The sequence below is a fragment of the Diaporthe amygdali genome, assembly GCF_026229845.1.
Source record: "Diaporthe amygdali strain CAA958 chromosome Unknown NODE_16_length_960263_cov_65_539585, whole genome shotgun sequence".
Taxonomy (NCBI): Eukaryota; Fungi; Ascomycota; class Sordariomycetes; order Diaporthales; family Diaporthaceae; genus Diaporthe; species Diaporthe amygdali.
In genome coordinates, this window is record NW_026517036.1 from 299,417 (window position 1) to 325,566 (window position 26,150).

General features: G+C 54.3%; 7 protein-coding genes across 7 annotated transcripts; 3 read left to right on the plus strand and 4 right to left on the minus strand.

Moving 5' to 3' along the window:
• Positions 1 to 1,276: 1,276 nt before the first annotated feature.
• Positions 1,277 to 6,881, plus strand: J7T55_007361 (uncharacterized protein; the record flags this gene model as incomplete). Its single annotated transcript, XM_053144114.1, has 8 exons — positions 1,277 to 1,435; positions 1,792 to 2,239; positions 2,343 to 5,033; positions 5,185 to 5,242; positions 6,044 to 6,054; positions 6,113 to 6,221; positions 6,296 to 6,589; positions 6,692 to 6,881. The coding sequence occupies 8 exons, from the start codon at positions 1,277 to 1,279 to the stop codon at positions 6,879 to 6,881; spliced, it is 3,960 nt and encodes a 1,319-aa protein (XP_052993051.1).
• Positions 6,882 to 9,366: 2,485 nt separating this feature from the next.
• On the plus strand, positions 9,367 to 10,728 carry J7T55_007362 (uncharacterized protein; the record flags this gene model as incomplete). The annotated part of the gene is made up of 1 exon (XM_053144116.1): positions 9,367 to 10,728. The coding sequence occupies one exon, from the start codon at positions 9,367 to 9,369 to the stop codon at positions 10,726 to 10,728; it is 1,362 nt and encodes a 453-aa protein (XP_052993052.1).
• Positions 10,729 to 11,314: 586 nt separating this feature from the next.
• J7T55_007363 (uncharacterized protein) lies at positions 11,315 to 13,412 on the minus strand (the record flags this gene model as incomplete). The annotated part of the gene is made up of 7 exons (XM_053144117.1): positions 11,315 to 11,477; positions 11,559 to 11,598; positions 11,675 to 12,148; positions 12,242 to 12,502; positions 12,651 to 12,968; positions 13,078 to 13,279; positions 13,347 to 13,412. The coding sequence occupies 7 exons, from the start codon at positions 13,410 to 13,412 to the stop codon at positions 11,315 to 11,317; spliced, it is 1,524 nt and encodes a 507-aa protein (XP_052993053.1).
• A 1,732-nt stretch (positions 13,413 to 15,144) lies between these two features.
• On the plus strand, positions 15,145 to 16,632 carry J7T55_007364 (uncharacterized protein; the record flags this gene model as incomplete). The annotated part of the gene is made up of 2 exons (XM_053144118.1): positions 15,145 to 16,385; positions 16,485 to 16,632. 2 exons carry the CDS (start codon positions 15,145 to 15,147, stop codon positions 16,630 to 16,632), a joined length of 1,389 nt encoding a protein of 462 aa, XP_052993054.1.
• A 485-nt stretch (positions 16,633 to 17,117) lies between these two features.
• On the minus strand, positions 17,118 to 18,389 carry J7T55_007365 (uncharacterized protein; the record flags this gene model as incomplete). Its single annotated transcript, XM_053144119.1, has 2 exons — positions 17,118 to 17,979; positions 18,043 to 18,389. 2 exons carry the CDS (start codon positions 18,387 to 18,389, stop codon positions 17,118 to 17,120), a joined length of 1,209 nt encoding a protein of 402 aa, XP_052993055.1.
• A 1,366-nt stretch (positions 18,390 to 19,755) lies between these two features.
• J7T55_007366 (uncharacterized protein) lies at positions 19,756 to 21,973 on the minus strand (the record flags this gene model as incomplete). The annotated part of the gene is made up of 3 exons (XM_053144120.1): positions 19,756 to 20,786; positions 20,934 to 21,303; positions 21,620 to 21,973. The coding sequence occupies 3 exons, from the start codon at positions 21,971 to 21,973 to the stop codon at positions 19,756 to 19,758; spliced, it is 1,755 nt and encodes a 584-aa protein (XP_052993056.1).
• Positions 21,974 to 23,108: 1,135 nt separating this feature from the next.
• J7T55_007367 (uncharacterized protein) lies at positions 23,109 to 25,409 on the minus strand (the record flags this gene model as incomplete). The annotated part of the gene is made up of 2 exons (XM_053144121.1): positions 23,109 to 23,632; positions 23,849 to 25,409. 2 exons carry the CDS (start codon positions 25,407 to 25,409, stop codon positions 23,109 to 23,111), a joined length of 2,085 nt encoding a protein of 694 aa, XP_052993057.1.
• Between the last annotated feature and the right edge of the window lie 741 nt (positions 25,410 to 26,150).

The following is a 26,150-nucleotide window of genomic DNA, read 5'->3' on the forward strand; positions in this document are numbered from 1 at the left end:
GATCTTACTGCATTGTGAATATAAGATAGATCGGAGCTCAAGACGCATTTTCATGTTCCGAGACGGGCATTCCAGGCTTTCATGACAGTGCTTTCCGAAACAATTACTCCACCGAAGATCGCTGGTGGCTGAGTATAGCTAGCAGATAGGGGCAGATACATCTTGATAGACACCCTAGCACCACTCACTGAAAACACATGTTCTTAACAGATTAAAACAAGATGAAATTGATCTTTAATGTGGTTTCTATGTTATAAACTGTCATTTCAATCTGTGAACTCATTTCAACCTGCAAAGAGCGTTTGGCTGCCATTGATATTCGGAATGGTGTGTTCAAATTATACCGTTCAATGTGGTTTAAAGCACGAATCAATTATCAATTATAAGATGATTAAATGATTGGGGGAGGGATATTGCGACTTCAGGAATATTCGAGGGCATTGTGTGAGGTCAATACGCTGTTGTGTACTTAACGAGACTAAGACCGTCAAGACAGTTCGTCCAGTTGTTCAGGGCATGGTAGTGCGGTAGGGATTGAGCAACAAATGAACGATTAATTCATATAGCATTGTTGTGAATAGCATTATGAGTGAATTAGGCATGAATAAAGCTCCGAGCATGCATGGAAAACCTATCTTACCGCTACACTTTCAGTAGTCATGAAAGATTGACAATTAACTAACCCGAAGTCAGCCTTCAGCTGCACTGAGCCTGACCAATGTGACAGCGGCAGGCAGAGGCAATTCCAACAGAATGGCTCATGATTTGCTGCCTAAGCGAGGACAGAATCTGTGCTTGTGTGACCACACTCGGAATCAGGAGAGAGCAAGAATCTGACCTGCAGTACAATTCTGGGATCCAGAATCTGCCTCGGCAACAGCCTAGCGGGAACTCTTCAATTTGTGTTGAATAGACAGGTCAACGGAAATCTGACCTCGCCTTCATTCAATCGGCAACGACTGAGTCTTGTATTTGAGAAACAGGAGCGTTTCTGCTGAACGGTACCATCCCTCAAGTGACCCTTCTTATTATCATCATCTTATGACAGAATCTCAGGTTTCGGAATCCACGAATACAGGGCCCTGCATACAAATAGCCACATTGTCTCTTCAATCACGCTTTTCCTTTATCTGCAATTCCAAGACTTCTTTAACTCAAGCATCATCGTGCGTCATTCCTCAAAAACAGACGGTCAAAAACCGACGGCACTTCGACTAACAGTCTGAAAGATCGATTCACACTATATTCGATATCGATAGTCAATACTTGGTCAACGATGCCGACACCATCTTTCATCCAGTTGCAGCTGTCGCAACACAAACAATGGCTTATTGAGCTCCGTCGAGATCCTGACATGACTCTTGCCAAAATTCAGACCGAGTTGAATAACCAACATCATGTTAAGGCTAGGTGCGTCTTCCACAACCTCATGCTTGTTAGAAGTTACTAATTGAATGTAGCCTATCCCAGTTGGAGACATATTTTCGTAATATAGGACAGCGCAAGAATCTCTCACGGCCTGAGTGGAGAACAGTGTTCCGTGCTCTAGACTCCCAGAGATCATTTAACCATATCTATGATCTCTACATCAGTGGGAAGTTAATCTCGGAGGAGGATTTACAGAAGAAACGGAAGAATGCCAAACCTACTTATGAATTAGCTTCATGTCTTACCGATGCCGGTATGTGACTTGATGTCCTGGCCCCCGGCCTCCCAACGCTTCAGATGATTGACATGCCTGGTACAGATCAACTACTGACACAACTTCCTGATGGAGTAACTTTCAAACAGCGTCTGCCACGAGAATCGCCAGACATTAGACTGCAGCACGAAATCAACTCCGACTCGGTATTGCAAGCAGTCTGCGGTGCGAACCCGGATGGAGAAGCCATAATGCCACATGGCAGTACTTCGGTTGACAATGACGCCGTCCTCGCGCCGAGTGCTCTCATGTCCGATCAAGACGTGAGGTCTAACCCTATCGGCTCTCAATCTGCGAGCACGAGCATTGTGAATCAAGCTCAGCTCGTAAGATCCCCGGCCGACAGGGTGTCGTACTCTGATCATGTCTTTGAGGTGCCTCGGGATATGGATTTCCTGATAGCATCTCCTCCCTTCAGACTGAATTTTGAACCTGAGGATTACGAGATGAGTGGAGGAATCTATGATTCGATTTCCTCAGAAAACTTGACTGGATTGAATTCATCTGTCAATTTCCAGCTGAGTCCACAATTTCAAGGTGTGTTTTCCATACGTCGAGGTGAATAAGAGCTTCATATAGCTGTTTTTCAGTTACTTACGTTGTGGGACAGATTTAACGAACCATCATGATTTTGTATCAGCTGGATATGCTTACGAGTGTCCGAGGAGCGCCTTTCCTCGCCATCGCATCCCTAATCTCAGTCTTCTCGAATCTGCTCGCCGTCTTGATCAGACATCTGGTTCTGTGATCTCTCAGCGTGGAAGACTTATAACACATGACGCATTGCCAACCGCCGAAAAGCTTCTAGACAACCTACAGTCTGTGGTGTCCATCGAGGCGACGCAGAGAGAGCTGCAGTCCCTGATCTCTATCAAAACTCCAGGAAGGGAATTCTGTGGGTCTTTGAATGCCATTGCGGGAAACGAATCACTCACGAACCCATTCGTTCAATTGTTTCTCTTCTCCATCATCAACAACTTCGCTGGACTTGACACGATACCCATGAAAATGATCATGAGATTCATCAATCAGCACGAGCCTGTACGGTCTGGCATCTTGAGCTACCTTAAAATGGGAGCATCGACAATCCCTGCGACTGCCTTGGTGGAAAAGCTGCTCAAGGCTGCGATAGAAGGCTGTGCTGTGAAGACAGTCCACGACCTTCTGGCATTAGAAATCGTTAAACCAGATGACATCATATTTACACAGAGAGCTGACGTCTACTGGGACGGCATAAAGGGGAAGAATCGCATGACACCTCTCGAAAAGGCATCACGTCTGCGCCACTTTGACATGATGGAACTGCTGCTACGTTTTGGTTCCGACGTGAATAAAACCTACGACGATCCGGATTCTTTTTTAGAGCGAGGAGCTCTTGAACACGCTATTCGTATGTGGGGTGGTCATCATCAGATCGATATCAGGCTTGTGGATTTGCTCCTGAATAAGGGTGCAGCTGTAAGCGGCCGGGTTGTGAGAGCTACAATCCGCTGGGGAGACGCTGCACTGATTGAGAAGCTCATTTCAAGGCTTCCTTCATCAGAACATGAGTACTGCTTTCGTTACGTGCTTGATGATGCCGCTGAATACCTCAGAAACGAGCAAGGCCTGAGATTCATCCGCCAAGTCATCCAGGTGTGCCGTGACACACATGACAACAAATGCATCAGCTCATATCAAGGCCAGGTGGCCAAGATGATGACCAACGCAGCAAGGAGGAAAAACAATGAGCTTGTCAACTTGCTCCTTCCGCATGGAGGCCAGCGCGGTCTAGATTTTGCGCTCACAGCTGCAACGCGGTCTGGAAGCCTCAGTTTAGTGCGCTTGCTTCTTGCGCATGGTGCACGTGCAGATGGACCACTAATCAGGCTTGACAACGACTACTTCGATACTACACCTTTAGCAGAAGCAATCCGAAGTGACGATACTGAAATTCTGGAGTTGCTTGAAGAAAAAGGTGCCTGGCGCCAAATTGGAGAACCTGATCGCCTGGAAGCCGCATTGCATGCGATCGTCAACATAAATAAGTCGGATTATCTTTACCGGATTCTACATCTGGTTCCGAATCCGAAACCCGACGTGCTCAGCATGCCGCTGTACGAGGCTATAAGTGCAGGTCATGAAGAGATTGCGTTGAGGCTGGTGGAGGCCGGTGCCGACGTGAATAAGAAGGCGAATTGGTCTGGTCCTCGGACCGCTCTTTGCGAAGCCTTGCGAATCAGGAGCCGATCTCTAACCTGGGCTATCATGGAATCTGACGCGCATGTAGACTACGAGGCACTGGAGATGGCAATCACATGGGGCGATCCGCAGATTATCAAAGCGCTTCTTTCTATGGGCGCCGATGTGAATGGTTTTCGGAACGAATCTCCTCTTGCAGTTGCTGTGAAAACTGGCAAGAGGCCACTGATCGATCTTTTGATCGATCTAGGTGCTGATTTGAGTCCCAAACGCAGCTCTCCCCTCGCTGCTGCCGTGCTGGCTGGAGATACAGAGACAGCCAACTATCTGCTCGATCGTGGGGCAGATCCAGCGGACCAAAAAGCTATTCTCAACGCCATCTCTCATGATCTGAGACTTTTGAATCTCATCCTCGAGAAGTTTCGCAAGCAATATCCGAGAGGACGCACAGGCTTCGGCGGTCGAGTACTGCATCATGTGCTACAGACACACGATGACGAGCTCATGTCCGTATGCCTCAGTGCAAGATTTGATGTCAACAGCTTGACTGTGTTCAAGGAGTACGAGACTGTGACCGCACTCGGACTTGCGATCAGAAAAAGCCGTGGCGATCGTCTGGAGATGATCTGTAAGCTGCTGAACGCTGGAGGCGATGCTAATGTTATAGCCAGCCGATCTGACCCATATTCTTACCGAATAATGGTACAGCAGACAGCATTCCTGGAAGCTATTGAGACAAAGAGCTTGGCTCTGGTCAGGCTGCTCATTTCAAAAGGAGCGGACGTCGGAAAAGAGGCGAAGTTGGGCCTGAAACGCACGCCCTTGCAAAAGGCATGTGAACTTCAAAGTCATACAATTGTCGACCTCCTCCTCGCGCACAATGTCGACGTGAACGCCGCTCCGGCAGCTCGTGGAGGCGCGACTGCACTTCAGCTTGCTGCCAAAGCGGGTTCAATGAGGATCGCAAAGAGGTTGCTGGATGCGGGTGCGGAAGTAATTGGCCCAGTCGCGCAGGTTGGGGGACGCTCTGCCATCAATTACGCGGCACAATATGGTCGGCTCCATATGATAGAGCTTCTATGGAATGCCGCTGGTGGGAAGTTTGCTGCTGAACAGTATGAGAATGCAATTGCGGTGGCACAAGAGAACGGTCATCCAGCTTGCGCGAATCTACTTATGAAGCTCTCATCCAGAAATCAGGGTTTCATTGAGTATAGTGGATCATGCTAGCAGCTTGGCAGATGATGGCGGTAGGGCCGATTTGGTTCTTCAGGGTCAGAAAACAAGCAATCGAACTATAGACGCATCTGCTCTGGACGGTGCGGCAGCACGGGCGCCAGTGCGGTTTGAGATTCCAAGGTCCGTCCAAGTGGACGGTTCCTTGTTATTTGAGGCTTCCGAGGGAGTCTGGTTAGGATGGGCCAACTAGTTTTGCCAACGGGCGCTCATGGGCGGAACGGCAGTGATGTGCGGGCAGAAGGTCCAAACCAGAGTTGTCGAGGAAATGGTTAATGTGCCTTGTCGCTAAATGATGTGACATGCCCGAAACTTTTCTATAGTACACACGACAGATCCTCAGGACGAAAAGTGGCAGAAAAAGTTGTGAATTTAGATATCAGGTGGAGAGGTAGCCTGGGGCCCGCTAGGAGCATTTCATATGTTAGAATTCGTTCGTTAAAAGTAAATTGTTGAAGAATGGCTTTGAATTTGAAATGTCCTCGAGAAAACCTTCTACCTGATATTTGTTTTTGTAAGGAGAGGATTGTTCTCGCGTAGAAAAGATCAAAGATTCGTGATGGGCAGAGCAGAAAGCTGTTGAGTTGGGCGAGAAGCAAGGCCATCTCGCACGGAACTGCTCAATCATTCAAGTACACTGGCTGAAACAATGACCGGCAAGACTATTATGACGATGAATTTGGGATGGGGAGAAGGCCAATATGCGACGTGTCGTCGGCCCAAGGCGAACGTTTCTCTCGTGTTAGTTGCCCGATCGGGAAAGAGACCCTCTCTGCCCCTCCTCTGCCCCGGACGCGGCGGCGCCAGCGGGGCGCCCCTCACGGGCAAGGCGGTTCCCGTTACCGTACTAAGCTGTGACTAAGAAAACGTCATCGAAATCGATCACGACTTCATTCATATATATCAAGTGCTATCCCTTTACAGCTATCACGAAGGTAAGATTCAAGCACGTGTGAAATATTGTGGCCCCAGACACTCGCAACCGTGCAAAAGGAATCCCTCCAGTAATCATGGCTAAGAGCTTCCGCGAACTCATCGGCGTGCAGCCGTCGACGGCATCCACCAAGGACAGCGTCCTGGTCATAATCGACGCGCAGAACGAGTAAGCGCCTCAGACACTGTTCACCAATTGCTGACGATCCCCACCCACTCGGTCCACGTTGCTGACGAACGCAGGTACGCAGAGGGCCAGCTCAAGACGGCCAACGTCGACTCGACGCGCAAGGCGATCTCGGGCCTGCTGGAGAAGTACCGCTCGGCATCGGCGCCCCTGGTGCACGTCGTGCACAAGACACCCGACGGCGCGCCGGTGTTCACGCCGGGGACGGCGCTGGCGGCCGAGTTCAGCGAGCTGGAGCCGCGGGGCGGCGAGAAGGTCGTCGGCAAGCAATTTCCCGGCAGCTTCACGGGGACCGACTTGGACGAGTACCTCAAAGGCACTGGGAGGGGCAAGATTGTGCTGACGGGCTAGTAAGTTTGTATTCTTTTTGATCCTCGTCGTCCAATGGGCATAGAAGGGCTACGATGATTCGGTAGAGATCTCTGTGGCTGACAATTTTGCCCGTCGCTCAGCATGGCCCACGTCTGCGTCAGCACGACTGCGCGGCAGGCCGCGGAGAAGGGCTACGATGTGGTCATCGCGGAGGACGCGGTGGGGGATCGCGATATCCCCGGGGTCAAGGCGGAGGATCTCGTGAGGACTTCGCTGGCTGAATTGAGCGATGCCTTTGGCTCTGTTGTCAAGTCTGCGGACATCAACTGAATCTGGTGGCGATAGTCAACTGGTAATTATAGCTGTATGTAGCGTTGAACATGCCATAAATCAGCGCCCGTGTTTCCGAAAGATTCTGTTGCAACCGTGCCTGACAGAGTGTCTGACTGAGTGAGATTGTGCAACCGAATTGATGCATCCACCATCACATGCCGGACGCCACCTGCACCATTTACACGTGGCCGTCCGCGACCTTGCAGCAGGTAGGTGTGACGGAGTCGATGATGGCCGCCTGGGCGGTGGTTGTTTCGAAACAACTTGATTGACCTAGTGGCGTACCCGGGTGAAGGGCCAAGGCGACCAGAATTGACGTGAACACTAGACTAGAGGGTCCCGGGCCGCCCCAAGACAAATGGACCCGAGGAGGCGGTGCATGGTGGGGGGCGGGGGTGGCATGGGACGGCCTCTGCTGCCGACGGAAGATCGGACAGCCGTGGATCCGGGGGAGGCACCAAGACCCTTGGGCAGACTACGCGTCCAGATGACAGACGGGGGCAGACCACGGGATGGAAGAACATCGGATGAAATGAGGGAGGAGTGGGTGGCCCTGGCCCAGAGCTGTTGCGACAGCCGGTTGACTGAGTTTGCAGCTTTTGCTGATGATGATCCAAAAATAGGAGGGCTAGTGGTGGTTGTGCAGCACCCCTCAGAGAAAAGAGAAGGGGGAGTGGAAACACAGCGGTCCGGAAGTCTGCCGTCGAGGTGGGGTTGGACGACGGAGGAGGGAGGGAAGGATGAGTGTAACGCAACATCGACTCTTGGTTGCTTACTCTCAGGGCTACACGTGTAGGTAGGGCTGGAAACAGTGGAGATGCAAGTGTGGTCCTTTTGCGATAAGGTTATAGCTCTTGAAACATGTTCAGATTCAGACGATGTTGGCTAGGTGGCTACATTAGATCTTTCTAGCAGGGAAGCTGAAGCAGTTGTGTCGACGACAAGCAGATGGGGAAAGAAGAGGACGAACCCATCGACTACTGGGCCAGCGCTTGAGACTTCTGGGAATGGTAAATACAAAAAGTCCCCAGATTGTCTGATGCCTGGTGAGTGAAGCCCACCAGCTCGGGCCCTACTGTGTCTAGTCCATCCAAGTTGGAAACCAAACAGCCGATACCATCTTGGAAGGTCGTAGCCTGGATATTTGTAGACGGTCAGATAGTCGAATGAAGGAGGTGACACCAGACCACCACACCAGACCACACCACAGCTACACTTACACTGCAGAAGGATCTCAATTGCCGATGCTTGGTATCAGTCTGTCTTGATCCTTAATACTTATCACCATTGTGTCAGTATGTCGGTGTCCCAATTATTATTTGAATTTTCCGATCCTTCGTCAAATTCTCACGTCATCAGGCTGGAGAGCCTAGTGGGCCTGGGCTTTGCTCATGCTTTGGCCAGAGGTGCAGGCAGCCTAGCCCTTGGGGGAAAGGGCCTTGAGTAGCGCCGTCTGCAGGCCCACGGTACCATGCTGTTGGTTTCGACTCTTGGCTGTGCCCAACGTCAAGCTCGTCGGGAAATGGCCCTTTCCCTGCCCTCCAAGCCCGTCTGCGGCTGGAGCTAATTATCCAGGCAATCAATTGATTAATGTGTTCGATTCTGCCTACACACCTGCACACATGGAGAATGCGGCATTACTAGGCTATGGAGATCCCCAAATCCTGCCGACTGTTCCTCCTCCCTCCATCCCACTCTTAGTCGCATTGCCCGCACCCAACAGCCAACAACCGACGACCAACATCACATCGACTCGCCGACTCGTCCACTCATCCGCCCACCCCTCCCTCTCCTCCCACCTCTAACAAACAATAGTCTACAACCCCCAACTAACAACTCACAACTCACATATCTCTCTGCCTGCAGACAACCAGCTGCGCCGCACACTCGCCTTGCCCATCGCACATTGTCCCTCTGCTTCTAGCTCTCGGGCTTTCGTCATGCCCAGTGTGTAATCACGGCGGCCGCTTGGCTTGAAGACGACTGCCCCCTCCTGCCCGTCATTTTCTCCCCTGCCCAGCTGTCTCACTCGCACACCTTTCTCATCTACTCTGTCTTGCTTCTCTCCTTTACCACCCCAGATCTTGGTGTCCTCGACCTGCGCCGCACATTGTCACCCACACCCACACCATCTCCCGCCCGAGACCAAGCAAGCCTCATTCCCAGAAACGGCCATACAGCAAACCAACCGACCCGGCTCTCAGCCAAACATCAACCAAGTCGAGTTTCAGGGGTCCTGTTCCTAAAAGCCTAAATTGGCGAGGATTTGTTTCCCACCAGCTCGGCCCCCTCTCTTGAACTCTCTCCTTCCTTTGCCAATCTAAGACAATGTCAGTCCATGTTCCTGTCGCTTTTCAACCATCACCCAGCCACATGTGATTCATCTCCTCGCGGACCCCACCTTCTGCTTCTCGAACAACCACATTGTCTCAGCCCTACAGACAGACTTGAGTGCCGCGACAGATAGCTGACATCACTCACAATGTCTAGCATGTTGCGCAAGAAGGAGGTCTACACGATCGTAACCCCCATCCCGGGGTTCATTCCACGCCAGCTCGCCATCGACATCCTCCACAGCCACTCAGAGGTCATCACCCTAAACCCACTGGTTCTTGACCACAAGCCCATCAAGGCACCTCAGAAGGCGGCATCAGACGAGTACTACAGCACATGGTACGAGATTAACCAAAGGATCCAGTATGTGCCGGGCCTCGGGAAAATGGGCTCCGGCAAAATTAGCTTCAATGGCTGTTTCCATGACATGCCATGGGGCTTGCAAACTCACATTTACGCGCCCATGAATGTCGACTTGAGGAACAAGTATCGAATCGCCGGTAACCAGCCAGGTGTCGAGCCCCCGGAGCAGCCGGAGATTGGTCTGGCCGCGCTAGGTGCTCCCAGTGACGGGCTTTACCTGCGCGACGATGTCGAAATCAAGTGCAACGTTGCAGTCATGTCCTTCGTCAAGGCTCAGATGAAGGCAGCCTCGAAGGAGATGGTATCGCGGATCATCAAGAAGGCCGAACTTCTTGACGCCGGAGTCCTGCATGCTATGATCGAGGATGGCAAGCTGAAGACCATCAACCCTAATGACCGAACCAATACAATATCGGATGGCCAGCTATCACCCAGGCCATCGCCCACGTCCTTGTACCACCAGCCTGGCTCCATGTCACCAACGCCAGTGCCATATCAAATCCCCAGACCATCCTCTTACCAGCACCACAACAAACCCGGTACGCCCGTGCAAAATACGCACTGGTCTGCCCCGTATGGCGGACAGCAATCACCGCACTTCCGCCCCTCGCATGCAGAACTACCAGGCCCACAAGTTGGCGGCCTAGCACAACAAGCTCAAGTACAACAAGCACAACAAGCCCAAACCGCCGGCAATTTCGCATTCGAGATGCCCGGCGATTTCTCATATCCTCAACCCTCGCCACACCTACAGCCGCCCCAGCCCTCGCCCACCTACAACTCAGAACACGGCTCGACCGTCTCGGGCCACTCCTCGCGCATGTCGCCCCAGCCTGCCAACGATTGGCGTTGGTCGCAGAGCCAGGGCGCCTCGCAGGGCAACACGTCGCGTCCGACGTCCGTGTCATCCGACGTCTCAGGAGGATTCCAGTCGCCTGGACTGGACCACCAGGGCTTCGCGTCCGAGCTGGCGACGCACAACGAGACGCCAGAAGAGCACAATATCAGCGCGGACGCGCTGAAAAAGCTCGATGCCAAGGTCTCGCCCGCCCAGCAGGCGTATGCTTATAACCCGGCGGATTATGCAAAAGGCAGGAATCATTATCTAGCTCAGGCGAGGTCGCAGAGCTACGGGTACAGTCATTAAGAAATGGGGTGGAGACGAGGGTCGTGAAGGCCCAGAATCGAAAGTAAAACGACGAACTTCATGAAATCGTTGATGTATTGTTTAAGAAAGGGAAGTCGATGGATCGATTTGTCGTCTCTTCCTCCGCAAGGCGTATTGGAGTTTGAGAGACCGACGGTTTTAAACGCACTGGCGCTACGACTGGTCTAGAACTGCGGGCTCGTCTATTCTCATTTTCATGGGTGCAGGATCTAGGATGATCTGGGATGATTCGGGCAGTTGAAATGGATACCACACACCACGATACTTGGGAGCAATTTTGCGGTTCGATGTTTATATTCTTCAATGAGATTTCATATACCCCTCAGGGCGCGAACCGACACCTGACAACGCCTGCCCTTTGTCAGTGAAATGACTTACTTATTTCTTTTGGGCGAGTGGAGCTACTTACACCGGCACAGGGCACGCGAGAACATCCTACGCATAATGGTTTGCCGTCGTAAGTCTACTATATCTCTCTCTCGCCTCAGGGAACATATATCCGTACACAGTCCACAAGGCCGGGCACGCATCTCTCACCGGGCCAGGTACACCCCCCGCCACAGTTCTACACCTTGGCACGAGGCCTGATCTCAACCTTCATCTCGTCCTTTTGCCACGTGGTGTACGTCTTCTGACGGTCCAGCCAGCCGACGCTGTCAGGGTGCAGTTTCATGTCGAAGTTCCACACCATCCTCGCGATGACTATCCTGGTCTCGGCATATGCCAGGCTGGAATAAACGATTAACACGAGGGTCTCATCCAGCCCGGGAGGGGGGGTGGGGGGTTTCCTTAAAGAAGCCATGACTTACTTCTTGCCAATGCAATTCCTAGGTCCAAAAGAGAAAGGGTCTTTTTGCGTGAACAGTCAGCCAGCACTCAAAATCGACATCACGCACTAAAAGGCAGCAAGAAACAAGCAACTCACGGAAACAAGCCCTATTATCCCCCTCAAACTCCGGGTCCCCAAGCCACCTCTCAGGCCGAAAAGCAAGCGGCTCCTTGAAATTCTCCGGCGAGCGGTGCGTCGCAACCTGGTGAACCCCAACCGTCTTCCCGCCCGGCACGTACTGCCCACACACAACCCTCCCGCCCTCGGGCACCCGCCGCGGGAACGTGCCCGGGCCGGGCGGGCACAGCCGCAGCGCCTCCTCGATGACGGCGCTGAGGTACGGCAGGGCCTGGGTGCGCTGCAGCAGGATCTCGTCCTCGGAGGCGAAGGCGCCGCGGACCTCGGCCGCCAGGCGCGCGAGCGTGGATGGGTTGGACAGGAGGAGGTAGGTCGCGCCGCACAGGGCCGTCGCGGACGTCTCGCTGCCTGCTACGATGAGGACCTGCGCGGCCGTGTACATCTCCTCGAGGGTCATGCCCTTTTCGCCGTCTGCGTTGAGGATGTACGACACTGAGGCTTGTTGTTAGCGGAATTACACATACAAGCACCACCCAATCCCATCAGTGCGAGAGAGAGAGAAAGAGAGGGGAAAAGGGGCCTTACTGAAATCCGGCCTGTCCGTCGTCTGCTCCAGCCTCTTGTTGACGCGCTCGATGCCGAAGGCGAACTGCTCCTTGCGCGTCTGGATCAGGCGGCGCGGGATGAAGAGGCACAGCAGCGTGGCCAGCGGCTCGGGGAAGCGGCGCGCCGCGCGCAGCATCGTGCCCGCCTTGAAGATGTCGAAGACGGCCTGCAGCCACCAGTGCCACTTTGCGTTCTGCAGGCAGTAGAAGGGCTCGCCGAAGGCCAGGTCGCCGATGACGTCTGGTTATCCTCAGTCAATTTAATTTTTCAAGTGTTGGAGTTAGAGCCGGAGCCGAGTGAGTGAGTTTTGTCTGGTGGTATACTAGACAGGTCATGTCGCGGCGGCAGATAACGAGTTGGGGAGAAAGAGGAAACGCGGCCGACGTACCGAACGTGGTGAAGTTATACCAAGCAGTCAAATCCACCACCGCACTGCCGTCCCCGGACGAGCCGCACAGGCCGTGCAGCTTGTGAATGAGAAGCGCGGCGTAGCCTCGGATGACGGATTCCTGGGCGCGGAGGGCCTTGTCGCTGAAGGCCGGGTTCTGCAGGCGGCGCATGCGGCGGTGGCCGTCGTCGTCGGCGTCGAGGATGTTGACGACGCCCGACACGGTCTTGTTCCACCACTGCGGGTCCTTCTCGAAGTTACCCGTGCCCTCCTTGTTTGGGAAGCCGTAGATGGCCGGCCAGGCCCGGCTGTCCGTGTCTGTGTGCCGGTTTTGTCAGCGTACAGAAATTTTCACCGGTTTGGAGGGGGTCGAGTGTTGGCGCGCGATGGTCTCATAGAGAGACATCACCGCAAGGCTTGGACGCACAGGACAACTCATCTGGGGCGATCCTGATGACGGGGCCGTATTTCTGGTGCCACTCGTTCACCTTCCAGTGGCTCAGCCCGCGGACGTCATACCACAAGTAATAGACTCGCGTTGAGCCTGCGAGGAACGGCCCTGGATACTTCCTGAGGGGGTGGAGGAAGAGGTTGTAGAACAGCTTTCCGACCACGAACAACAGCGTTGCCTTTTCATCGTGAGCCTCATGTTAGCAGCTGTAACTTGAGTGGACTTGGACAATTTTGAGATCTTACTGCCAGGAAGTACAGCGGGACAGTCTTGAGGGAGACCATCGCCCTGATGTCTGTGAAGTGCTCCATGGTGAGGCTGTCTCTCGCTCACCTCTCGTTCACCGCAGATCTGAGGATGAGCATGAGGATGAGTATGAGGATGAGCGCACAAGTGAGATTCTGGCTTGTAAGCTTCCAACTCTGGGATAGTATCGACACGCCTATCTATTACCCACAATTATTTTGGCCTGTAATCATCCCAATCTGATAGGCGGCATTCTATAGGAACAGACATGCATGAGACGCTTGCAGGTACGAACAGGAACGCCTGCATACCCCTGCCCATCATCCTCTCTCCTCCGCTATTCATGATGAATGCAAGGAGATCATGACCGTTGAGTACGAGAGTGACCGCGTAATATTTTTTCCCAATCTCCGCCTCTGCCTCTTTGACTTGCGTGGGTCCGCGAGTCATCTCACCGATTTTGTTTTGACCGACCCTGCTTATCTGCAGGCCTTTCATCGCGATCTTTCGAAAGAGCTGATTCAGCCTTGTATTTAAAGTTTGGGCAAGCGATAAAGGTCGGGAGGATTAGAGGGGCCTGCCTGTCAACAGGCGGGTCCTCGACCCTTGAGCCTCCTCCCCGTGGGGACAGAATGACTCGATCCACCCGGCACGATGTGGACGGTATCGGTGGCTCGTCTGATGTTTATGGCAAGGGGTTACACTGATGATAGAGGAGATGTTATGACTACCGTTGTAATTTTTTCTTATCACGGTACCACTTCGAAACGTGGTGGGCCAGGGCACACCCCAGGTGTGCGGACCCACGGGTTTGAATTCAATCTGGCCGTCGTCAGCCCAGCCTTGATTACAGCATCGGATCTGTGTCTTGGGAAACCTAGATGCGCCGATGTCTTCTGGAAGTCGGGGCGAAGCAATCTCGTGGTCAGGTATACCCAGCCGAGTGAAGGCATGGCTCCTTTGATTTGTGGTAAGTCGCCGTGCTTGGGGGGATCTACCTTCCGGAAGAAGACGTTGACTGCTCATTACTCATTGTTGTGTATCAAATCTGGAAATGATAGCGTGTAATCGAAATCACATACGCCAAACGCCTGGTTGTACTGTTCGGATGTCGGCTGCGAACTGCCAACTCACGACAGCTGGGCGCGTCGCGGCGACCAGCGAACGAAGCTGGGCGAGGCAAAAAAAGAAGCCCATTAAGGCATTGTCAGACATTGTGAGCTCATCATTGTAAGCCTGCGTGATAGAATAGTAGAGCAAGACCCAGGAAACAACAGTGTCGTGTGTGACCATATTACGAACGAACCTTGGTCCCGGCCCGTCGGTTGTTCGAGATACGACGCTCTTTGACGTTTCTTAGCCCTGAGCCAACCGCGATGAGCAACGGGCTTGTGTGAGTGGATCTCATGTCCTTCCCGTTTCATTGATTTACCCCTCCGTAGAAGAGCCCAAAGAACCTTGGAAGGCCCCGATATACTGGGTCAATTAGTACAGGGTGCGTGTCGATGGTGTCCCAGCTATGGATCGTCAGCATGGCCCGAGCCTAGTAGTATCCATCGGAGTCAGGCACGATGGTGGCGGCCCTTTATCGGCATGGCCCACGGTGGGTCAGGAGCGGCCGTGAAGGGGGAGTGGAAGTCGTGAAGAATAGACAAATGGACGATCCCGTGTCTTACTCGATGTTTTCCAGTCCCAGTCCTGTTCCCATCCTCTCCAGTTTTCCCAACTCCCTGCTGAGATACCAGACCCAACAAGAAGTTGTCAGGCCGCTGCCAATAATACCTTGCCTCATCCAGCATGCAAGTGATTAGCCGCCTCCCGGAGCCCTTGCCTCGCCCCAAGGACAAGACAGAGCTCAAGCGCGAGCAGCACAACAAGGTCGTCGATCTCAAGAGAGCCCGCGAGACGGAACCTCCACAGCCATGGGAGACTGTGAATTCCACTATCCAGTTTCGCAATGACGACACACAATACTGGTGGGACCGAACAGGCCGCATGTTTGCCAAACTCATCCAGAGGGCCGGGTATAGCGCAACAGAGCAGTACCGGGAACTGATCTTCTATGCCCTCTTCGTCGCCCCCGAGCTAGGCAAGGCCCCAGACGCACAAGGAAACGTCCGTGGGTGGAGGAGTCCAGGAACACCAGATTCGACGCCCATCGACTTCTCGTGGGAATGGGGGCCTGGGAACAACGGCACCGTCAGGTATTCGTTCGAGTGCATAGGCCCGCACGCCGGCACGGAGCTGGACCCCCTCAACTCATATGCCACCGACGCCTGGATCCAGAAGCTCAGGGACCAGGGCATGGTGCCCGGCCTCGACCTCGAGTGGTATAACCACTTCACAAAAGCCATCCTCCCGTCGCGGGAGATGCAGAGGCAAAAGACAGTTGACGTGTTCATCGAAGAAACAACACCCAAGGCAGGCGTCGTGGTGGCGCTGGACATCGAGAAGACGGGACCAGTGATGAAGATGTACATATACCCAGGCCTGAAAGCGCTCGAGCTCGGCATGACCAACCTGCAGCTCGTCCAACAGTCGATTCGTGGGCTGCCGGAGGCGCAGTACAAGTCGCTGGCATGCGAGCCCCTCCTGCAGTACCTAGACGAGGGCACAGAGAGGTGGGGATTCGAGACCGGGATCCTGTCGATCGACTGCCTGGAGCCGAGCAGGGCGCGGGTCAAGGTGTACATCCGCGCGCGGCACACCAGCCTCGAGTACATGATGGACTGCCTGACGCTGGGCGGGCGGCTGGACATGAGCGGCAACGAGCAGGCGCTCGAGGACCTCAAGGACTTCTGGCAGGCGTTCCTGGCCGACGCGCCGGACCAGCTGCCCGAGGACGCGCCCGGCCGCGCCAGCCCTGGCTTCTACTACACGCTCGGCGCGGGCAAGCCCATCTCGGCCAAGATGTACGTGTCGCCGACGTACTTTTGCAAGAGCGACACCGAGGTGCTGGGCCGGCTGCGCGGGTACTTTGCGACGAGGAGGTCGGACCTGCAGATGGACAATTATGAGGCCGCACTGCATGATATTTTGTAAGTGGTCATACCTGACATCCATCCCTCATCCCTCATTCACAATGCCCTTCTTCTCATATCGTGACTCGCCCTTGCTGACCCATAGTCTCGACTCAGTGGCAAGAAGACTCTCGACGCCAGATGCGGGTCGCACTACTACGTCGGCTGTGCCCTGGCCAAGAACCAGCTCCGGGTCGTCACCTACCTGAGCCCCCAGTCATTCGACTGCGAAAAGGACCTGATCAAGGAGCGAGCGTCTGCATAGAAGCAAAGCGTGGAGGTGACGAGATAGAAATGCCATTTTCTTTAGCATGGGCTCAGGCGTTCTGGGTATTGGGCGATGACGACGATAGTTGACTGCAAAGGCTGAGAAATAAGCTGATATTTGTAAATTCTGCATGACTTCATTCGTCGGTTTTGGTTCCGGGTTTCTTCTTCAGATAGAGCGTGACAGAATGGATGAACAGTTCCATGGGGCAAAGTTCATGTTATTATGTTTTCTCGCCCAGCCGCCAACGGAATCGCCAACGGAATCACCCACGGAATCCTTCGAGCTCTGCCCACGGCGGTTAATTCTTATCCCTGGCCCCCGTCTCGCCTACACGTGTGCAGTAAAAGCCCAAGCTCCTACGCCCAATGCATGACAGTGAGCACTAAACTCTAGACCCCACGGATGAACTTTAAAACTCTAATTCCACTTCAGCCTCATTACTCGATACCGCAAGAGTTTGAATAATTCCTATAGTCATTTTACGTCCGACCAACAACTTCCTCCAACAACTCACATACCCTCGTCGCCCCGCCCAGGGAGTTCAGCCCTCGGCCCACGCGCGCCGCATTCTCGCGATAACTCCCATCACCAAGGATGTCCGCCACGGCGCCTCGCACCTGTTCCGCACCAGGGCAGTCAGTCATGAGGTCGACGCCGGCTCTCAAGTGCGTCACCCGCGCCGCCGTGTCCTTCTTGTCCTCGGACGTGCCGGCGCACACGAGCGGCACCCCGTGCGCGAGCGCCTGCGTCACGCTGCCGTAACCGCCGTTGGTCACGAGCACGCGGCACCGCGGGAGCAGCGCCTCGTAGGGCAGCCAGGCCGCCAGGCGCAGGGTTGCCGGGATGCTTCCGCCGTCTGAGAGCAGCGCTTCCTTGATCTGCGCGGCCTGCTGCGAGGGCACCACCAGCAGCAGGGTCGGGTCGTCGCGGAGCGCCCGGATCGCCGGGAGGATGAGGCTTGTTGGGTCTGTGGCGAAGGTCCCCTGGGTGATGCCTACCACGCGGTCTGAGGCGATGACTTCGTTCCACCATGGTGGCAATTCCGACGAGGTCTTGTTCAGCGGGCTGATGAGCGGGCCGACGTACTCTGTAGGGTGGAACGTCTGGTCGTACTCGAGTGCCGGGCTGGATGCTTGGATGTGCAACTGCGGGCTGTACTGGAGCAGCTGTGAAGGTTCGATCGGCGCAAGGCCCAGGTCTACCCTCTGAGTGTTTAGGCATCCTACAATCAGCTCCGGCTGGCTGAGGAGCGTGCCGAGCGTTGATTTGGGCGCGTGCTCGCGGAAGTACATGGGCACGACGCCCAGCGTCGCGTAGGCTGGGATCTCGCCCAGTTCATGCCTAGAGATCGCATCTAGATCAGCACACAGTCCGAGTGGGCGTTGATTCCCAAGGAAAACTCACAACACAGCCGCCCCAAAGGGCAGCGCATCATTCAGCAACACATCCGGCGCGAAGCCGCCCCGAAGCACCGCGCGCAGGTCCGCCACCTGCGCCGCCAGGCGCCCGCCAAAGAAGACGTCCACGATCTCGTCGAGCGTCCGCGGGTCCGCACCCTGCAGCACCTTGTCGACGCGGTCGATCTCGGCCGTCGCCACGAACCGGGCCCCGGACGCGCGCACGCGCGACTCCTGCTCCGGGCTCGTGAGCCACACCACCTCGTGCCCGCGGTCGACCAGCGCCTTGGCCACCGCCTGCATGGGCAGCACGTGGCCCGTGGCGTAGAAGGTGTGCAGGAGGAACTTGGCCATGGTCCGTCCTCTTGCGATGCTGTCCTTGCTTCTGGGGAGCTAGACCGTGGCCCAATGTGAGAGATCGTGTGCCTAGGTGTGTGTAAGTCCTCCGGGCCAACGCCTCAAGGCCTCGTGTGTGTGCCGACGACCCGCTGCAGCATGATGACGGAGGCTCATTATCACAAGCAACTTCTTTGTCGGGCTTATCGCCTCGAGAAGTCCGTAGTCCGGGCGGAGGGGGTTGATCGCGACCGGGGCCAAGGGACAAGCTTCCTTCGTTCTACGGACCCGGGTCCACCCCCGCACGAGTCAACCTTCCTTCGAGACGAGTCATCACCACCGGCCGTGTTCGCCAGGGGTGCTTATCGCGGGTGGGGATACGTCTTAAGTGCTGTTGCAGCCTGTGGATCTGGTTGCATGAACGACTCGTGTTTCCTTCCCGTCGGTAAAGTTACTGATAGGGCTATTGAGATGGATGGCCGTGAGTAATACGTACATGTCCCTGTTTGGTAAGACTTCCAATGGTGGGTTTGTCACTTTTCTTCTGTCAAGATTCTTCTCTAGTCCGCCTCTGCCTCCCAGTTTCAGACTTGTCGACTCAAGGGCATATGCGCATGCTGGCTCCCTTGATTATGAGTCTCTTTCTCATCGCTCGCCGGCTGAGATCTTATCCGGGTCATTTAGCCATGCTACATGGCTGATTGACCTGCTCTCGTTAGTTGTGTCTCTTTCATCAAAACTCATCGTGTATCACATCACAGCCATATCTTGTCCAGACTTGTTCCTTGGTCCTTAGGTCACTGGCTTGTTATCATATATCCTTGCGATCTTCTCGCATTCAGCCCTCATAATGCCACGGCGACCTTAACGTCGATAGTGACATGAAATCGATACCCAGCGATGGCGTCAGTTTGAAATCGACACCGAACCTCCTTGGAGGATACCAGAGAAGCTCAGTCGATAGCAGAGGTCCATGTTGCGATATGTGACTGGTATAGCAGCCACGCGAACTCTCGTTGGAGAAAAACATGCTGCGGTCCTGGTAAGCTGCCAGGTGAGCACGTCTTCTGACCTGGAAAGACAGACTCGGACTGAACCATGTGTATATAATCACCGGACTAAGACTGAGAAATCATTACGAGAAGCATTTTGTTACCAAGTCCAGCTCAGATCCTTTTTCAGCCATCTTTGACTAGAGTCAACCACTCACCTCACGTAGTGGTATTGATAACAAACCAGCAGGACAATAGGTGATGAAGTGTCAATTTCGCTATGGTGATGTCGCTCTAGTGAAACCCAAAACCCAAAAGTAACCCGCTACTAACACAACCCAACCCAAAATAAAAATAAAGTTACATCAAGACTAAGCCCAAACACTGAGCTCCTAAGAATAAGCATAAGTCCGCTGGCCCGTCCCGTCGCCGCCGCCCATCCAGCTCCGGCGCCAGAGCCAGAAGTACCCGTTGAAGCCGGCGCCCTCCTTACCCCACTCGCCCACAATGCCCAGCGGCGTCATGACGCCCTCGTAGTCCCAGTAGTGGGCGCCGACGTAGTTCTTGCGCATGCTGACGATGCCTGTCGCGGGCGCCACCGTGCCGACGAAGTCGAAGCTGCGCGTGATGCCGTCCTGGCAGGCGCGCGCCTCCAGGGGCAGCTTCTGCGGTGTCGTCGGGGTGGAGGAGGGCGAACGCTTCTTGGCCGTGGCCGCTGTGGGGGTTGTTGATTTTGGTGGTGCCCTGTCGAGCTTGAAGTGGATGTTCTCCATGGCTGGGTCTTTGGACCCGATTGGGTTGAGGTTGTCGGTGTTGGTCAGCGTGTATACGTAGTAGCCGTACCAGCCACCGTCCTCGTCGTCATCGATGGTGCTGACGAGGTCTCGTACTCTTGAGGTGTACCACTCCTGCCAGGAGTTGGACTGTCCCCGGATGCCGCCGTAGCTACCGTTTAGCGTCTTCTCCAGTAGGGGTATATTAAGTTGAGAAGGTTGTGATGATAATGTGGCTGTAGTTGAATTCGAAGGGGATGTTGTGTCGCGGAGGAGGGGAATCAAGTCTGACCGAGGCGTATCATCGAAGCCGCCAATTTTCAGTATGTATGCTATCAAACCAGCCAGTTGGAGCGACCTTGTGTGCAGGCCCTCCCAGCTGAGCCAGAAACTCTGGTTCGAAGACGTGAAGTCCTCGCCGTGGTAGTCCGCCCTCACACGATGGGCAAGATTGTAGTACTCTGGTGTTTCGGCTGAGATATTTGACCAATCCCAGGGATGTATCAGGCCCAGCGTCATGGTAAAAGCCAGCTGTAGGCTCAGCTGTTTCTGCGCTAGTAGTTTCTTTTCAGACCAAATGTTTGCCTTCATGGTCCAGGGGTTGATAGCCATGAGTGCCCTGGCCAGATCAACATCACAGACGTCCGAATCTATACGTCCGCTTAGTCATCTACCCCATGGTGTGCGTAGCTGCATGGATATGTGTCTGTCTATAGAATGGGAAAATATAGAAAAGTGGAGAGAGGGCGCAAGAAATGCTGACGGTGTGGGACCGGAGAAATAAGAGAAGTACTAACATCCTAGGACACACAGGGTTGATATCAACCCCAGCCTCGCCTCGACCTCAGCGGCAACGTCAAAATCGTCGCCGTTGCAGTCATCAATATGGTCGTGACCTCCTTGCTGGTGGTGTCCATGTTGGGCGGCGGTGCAATCCGGGGAAGCATGAGGATCCCTGCCCGAACCCTTGATCCGTGCCCTCGCCAAGAGCGGACCCATGGCCGCTTTGACACGGGCCCGTTGCCTCGGGGGAATGGTTACGGCGAGGCAGAGGAACGCGTCCCTCCTTGCATCGTGGTCTTGGGTCCTGTGGTCGTCGTCCATCTGTGTCTTGATCATTTCTATCAAGACGTCTCGACCTGGCGTGCCATTGGTGGGAGGGTCCATCTTTAAATGGCAACGGTGAAATTAGCGTGTCAGTCAGTCGGATCTGGTCTAACCTGGTTCGATAGTGTTGTCTGTGTGTTCAGATGCGACATGGCGTCCCATTGAATAAAACCCAATCTAAGAGTTTGGTGTTGGGGAAGCAGCGGGCAGGGGGGTTCTCGTGCTGTGTCGTCCGGCCCACCCGTCGACAAGCAGGATTGGCCCCGAGCCCTTCCCAGCAGTGTGGAGAGCTAGCGCAGACCGAGGGCACAGGAGTCTGAACGCGACAGTTCGCTCAAAAACAGAAGACAGAATAAAATAAAGCAAGAAGACTCACTCGTTGTCGGGCGATCTCGGCCAAGAAGGACGGGGTGTCCAAGGCGCGATGGAGCGTTCGGCAGGTGTGTCGTAAGCCTAGGATGGCATCAGACCCGCAGTGAAAGGCAACTTTTTGCACGAGCTCCTCTGGCAGCGCGTCCAATGTCAGGCGGCGTGGGGCGGACCAAGTAGGAAGGTGAACCGGATCAGCTGCGGACGGAGATCCAGCGGGCTGGGTCGGGGCGGCAGTAGTAGCAGCAGCAGCGTCGTATTTGTTATCCAACAGGCAGGGCGACTCCGACTCCGATAGTAACAGCGGCGACGGCTTGCGTCCCTGCCTGACCAGATGCAGCTTGGAACGCAGACTGACCATCTGAAGTCGACCAGAAACAGGTGTGGTGTATCGAAAGGGGAGGCCGGTTGGAGAGAGGAAGGGGGACCGAACAGGTAGGACCCAGGGTCAACAGGAAGCCCAGATTGTGCTCATCGGGAACAATCAGTCAATACTGCGGGTGGGGATGCTGTCAATGCAAGGCGCTTGCTGCTTGCCGTGGGATATCAGGTCGGAAGAGTCGCCTGGCTGGTTTGGCTGGCTGGCCAAGATTGCAGGATGCGGGAGGATTCTGGCTCAGAGTTTAGTAGAATTGCAGCTGCACCCCATGCATGCGAGATTGGGCTTGTGTGTTAGATAGCATCGGCACGGGTGTTGTTCAGCTTCATTCAGTCCAGGTCGGGGGAGGTAGTGCAGGACGTAGTCGAAGTCGAAGTCAAGGCAAAGTCAAAGTCGTGTTCTGGAAGCGGATATGGCCGGGAGTCGATATAGAGGGCCTCGTACCAGAGACAGAGATGGAGAGGGAAAGGCAGGTTCCGGGCTCCCCCGCAAGACACTGCATGGCCTAGTTGGTCTCTATCCCCGTTGAGTTTGGCCAGCTGCTGCTTGGTGGGATGGGAGCACGAGACAGCAACGTCGCGCAGTGCTAGTCTTGTTCGGATGAGGCGCTGCCAGCCCAATCTTGTGCTGTCGTTGCAGTTGTTGCAGATAGAGGGGGCGCCTTGTTGCTGTTACACACATGTCGGGGTGACGATGATGGGGCACCCCACCACGCGATCGGCAGCCCAGGAAGGCCATTGCATCTGCATCTGCATCTATCAGCTTCGCCCCGGGCATTGATTGCCGGCTATCTGCACAGGCCTGTGCCGCGGAAATTGCTGACGCAGGACGCAAGCAACCATACCCCCACGCCTGTCAGGGCTGTGAGAGTGAGGGACGACTACAACCTGTTCCCTATCTGGGCATCTCGAACCGATGATCACCTGTCCCAGGGTGATTGGCCTGTGTCTGGGCTGCTTCTAACGCTTCCAAATCGGTCGGATGCTGGCTGACTGGCTGACTGGCTGACTGGCTACCTGGCCTGCCTGGCTGAGTTGGTCAACGTATTGCCCATCTCGTCCCTCGATCAGCCACATGCAACGTTGGCTGCCGTTGGAACCATGGCCAGAAAGAAGCTTCACAAGCTGCTGGACCTGCGAGATGAAAGGACCGCGGGAGACGGGCGAGCCCACGGCCTGAGGGACCCGAGGATGTGCTGTGCCTCGGTGTTCCCGTCCTGGCTGGGTGGCGGGCCTATCACTGGCAGCGAAGACGCTGTCTTGTCGGCCTGTCGACTAGAGGCCTGCATCATTCGGTGTGACAAGGTGAAGCTTGAAGCTCGTGTTGGCAGTCCTTGTGCACGATGGGTCAAGGCTGAAATGGTCCTCTTGTTCGAAACGTGAAAGGCAGTTGCCAGGCGAATGGCATTGTACTTGACTGGGCAAGCTATGAGGCTGAAAGGCCTGCAGACGAGATCAGATTGATTGATGAATTGATTAACTTTCCGATGAACCTTGGGATCTGGACCTTCTGGTCCCCTCCTCTGCTGGTTCCGTCCCGTCGAGCTGTCAAGCTCGTGGCAACAGGCGATGGGGGATGACCCTTGCTGTGCAACCCACGGCCCCTCAGTGGGTCGGGCGGCCCGAAGCACCTGCTTAGAGGCTACCAAGGATAGCACCTGCACTTCATTTGGAAAAAGAAACACCTGGATTAAGACCTCACTCTTCTAAAGTACACACAGCTTAATACGTGCCACAGGATATATCAGAACCATACTCGTTTACCAGATCGGTATAACACTGTTCAGCAAGATAAATACTCAAGTTCTGTCAGTCTGGTCCCATCATTGCAGCCGAATCATCCTCGTCTTATACTTACCCGCAGTGAGACCTTCAATGACCTCCCCATTCATGATGCCAGACACATATGACTCGCCAACAATCACCATATGGTCTCCTACAGCCCTCATTATTAGAGGCACAGAACAGCCCTTCAGGACCACCACCCTGTCGTTAGGTTGAATCTCCGGAACCCCGAGACCCATCCTCTTCTTTGCCGTGATGAAGAACCGCCTTCCCATGGCCGCCCTCGTCACGGCGTCAGCAAAATAATCCGCCATCCACACCTCTTGGGACCCCTTCCCGCCGCTCAAAAACCCGGCTTCCTGTGCAAACGATGCTGAGTCCTTATTGCTTCCAGAGTCCAACGAGCCCTTATAATTCTTGCCTGCTACAATAGTTGTCCAGAAATCTAGCGGCGTCACCGCTCCGAAGTTGCTTTCAGAGACCAGATGCTGGCCGGCAATGTATTGCCATCGTTGGAGTGTTGGAAGACTGTTCTGCGCTGGTGCTCTGATCGCCCCGCCGAAGAAGTCCACCTTGTCCACGATGATACCCTCAGCCTCGAGCACGAGAGGGAAGGCGTCCATCCTCACGACGGCCGGCGTGTCACCGCCAGCTCTGTAAGACGCCCCATCCCTGCCCTCGCTGTTCAGCGGACGTAACTCTTGGGACACGCGCCAATCCGGGAACCAGGACGGAAAGATTCCTTCCGCTTCCAACTGGGTACCTGATGGTGTTGTGGAAGCCGGCCGAAGCAGCCGCCCGGAGGAGATGATGTCCAGGCTGCCACGCTGAACCACCAGAAAACGGACTAGGTCGAGAAAGACGGTCCTAGTTGGCTTTGTGTAGTCCGGAACTATGTCCTCTGGCGAGATGTCGGACGCCACCCCTATCAGCGCGTAAAGTTTATCCCGCGCATCTGTCGCCTTGTAGTCCTTGGTGCACTGAAGGTATTTGGTCAGACTCATTCTACCACGGTCCTTCCGGAAATCATTTAGGGCAGTAAAGTTCCGATAGCCGCTGCTCCTCAGGAGTTGTGACTTCTTGTTTGAGGAGAATTCTTTCTCCCGGATCTCGTTACACACATGGCTCACAAAATGCCACGGTATTTTGTAACGACCGCAGAATATCACTAGCTCATTCGCCGCGACGGCCTCCTGGACGATCCAGATGCGCTTCCACCATCTTCGCCGGAAAATGTTAGAAAGCCCTATCAGTGAGTCTTCCTTGTGACTCAGGAGTGCCTTGCTATTGATGGGTCGATTGCAATCGATAATCAGCTCCATCGCTTCCCGATACGATGGGCTCTCCGGCCCCAGCCATACAATGACCGACGCGGCCCTCGAGAAGATCCGTTTCATGATGTGGACTTGGTGATTCCGTTCATTGACATCATCCTGGTTGATGCAGATTGCGTCCACCCATATGATCCTTACCGAGTTCGTATGTCTTAACTTCAGCAATGCTGCTCTTAGGTTTGTTCCTATCGGTAGAGCATAATTGCCGATATGCATATCGTGAGGCTTGTCTGTGCTGCCCCAGGTATATGAAAGAGCATCGTAGGCGTTGCTTTCATAGTCTTTCCGGATACAGTCCATTGACGGAGATAGCGCTGTCGGGTTTGACATCCTAGGAGGATTTCAGTCCTTCCAAATCACCTCCGAGTGCAGAAAGAAATGAGAATTCATATTTGAAACTCACCCTAGTGGTCTGGCTTTATTACGATTGACCGACGGAGGCTTCGGCTTATCGAAGTAGATCCATCTCCACGTAATGTCCGCTTTGCTTACGGAAAGTCCATCAATATCAGGAGAAGTGGATATTGAACTATTCGAGTTATGGGACACAGATGCTTGGTTCGGCAGCTTTACTATTTTCAAAGACCCACGTAAAGGGGCTGCCTCATCCCGAGAGGGTTGAAGTACGAGGACTCTAATCTCATCAGGATTGCTCAAGGCGACGTATTTGTAGCTGGCCATCTTGTTCTTTCGAGAAAAAGAGAGTGCAGTTTCAGTTTAGGAAAGGGATCGCAAGATCACGTTTGATGCTTCCCGAGTTTATATATCCACATCCCTGGCTTCAAAAACCCTTAGTTGTCTCGAATTTCAAACGTCAGCGACGTCCTCGGCAAGTCGGATTTCATAGTGAATACGCTTGCGCATTGCTACCCGAGGCGGAATCTGAGTCTGACATTGGTTTGTCTCAGTCGATACGCTGAGCACTTACACAGCAGGTGGCGGGGTTGAACCACTCAAGGGACGGCCATGGGTTAAAGGCTGGCACAGCCATCAGACCTATAGTAGGTGGGTGTGAAGACCGGCGCTATGAATTAGGCTGGT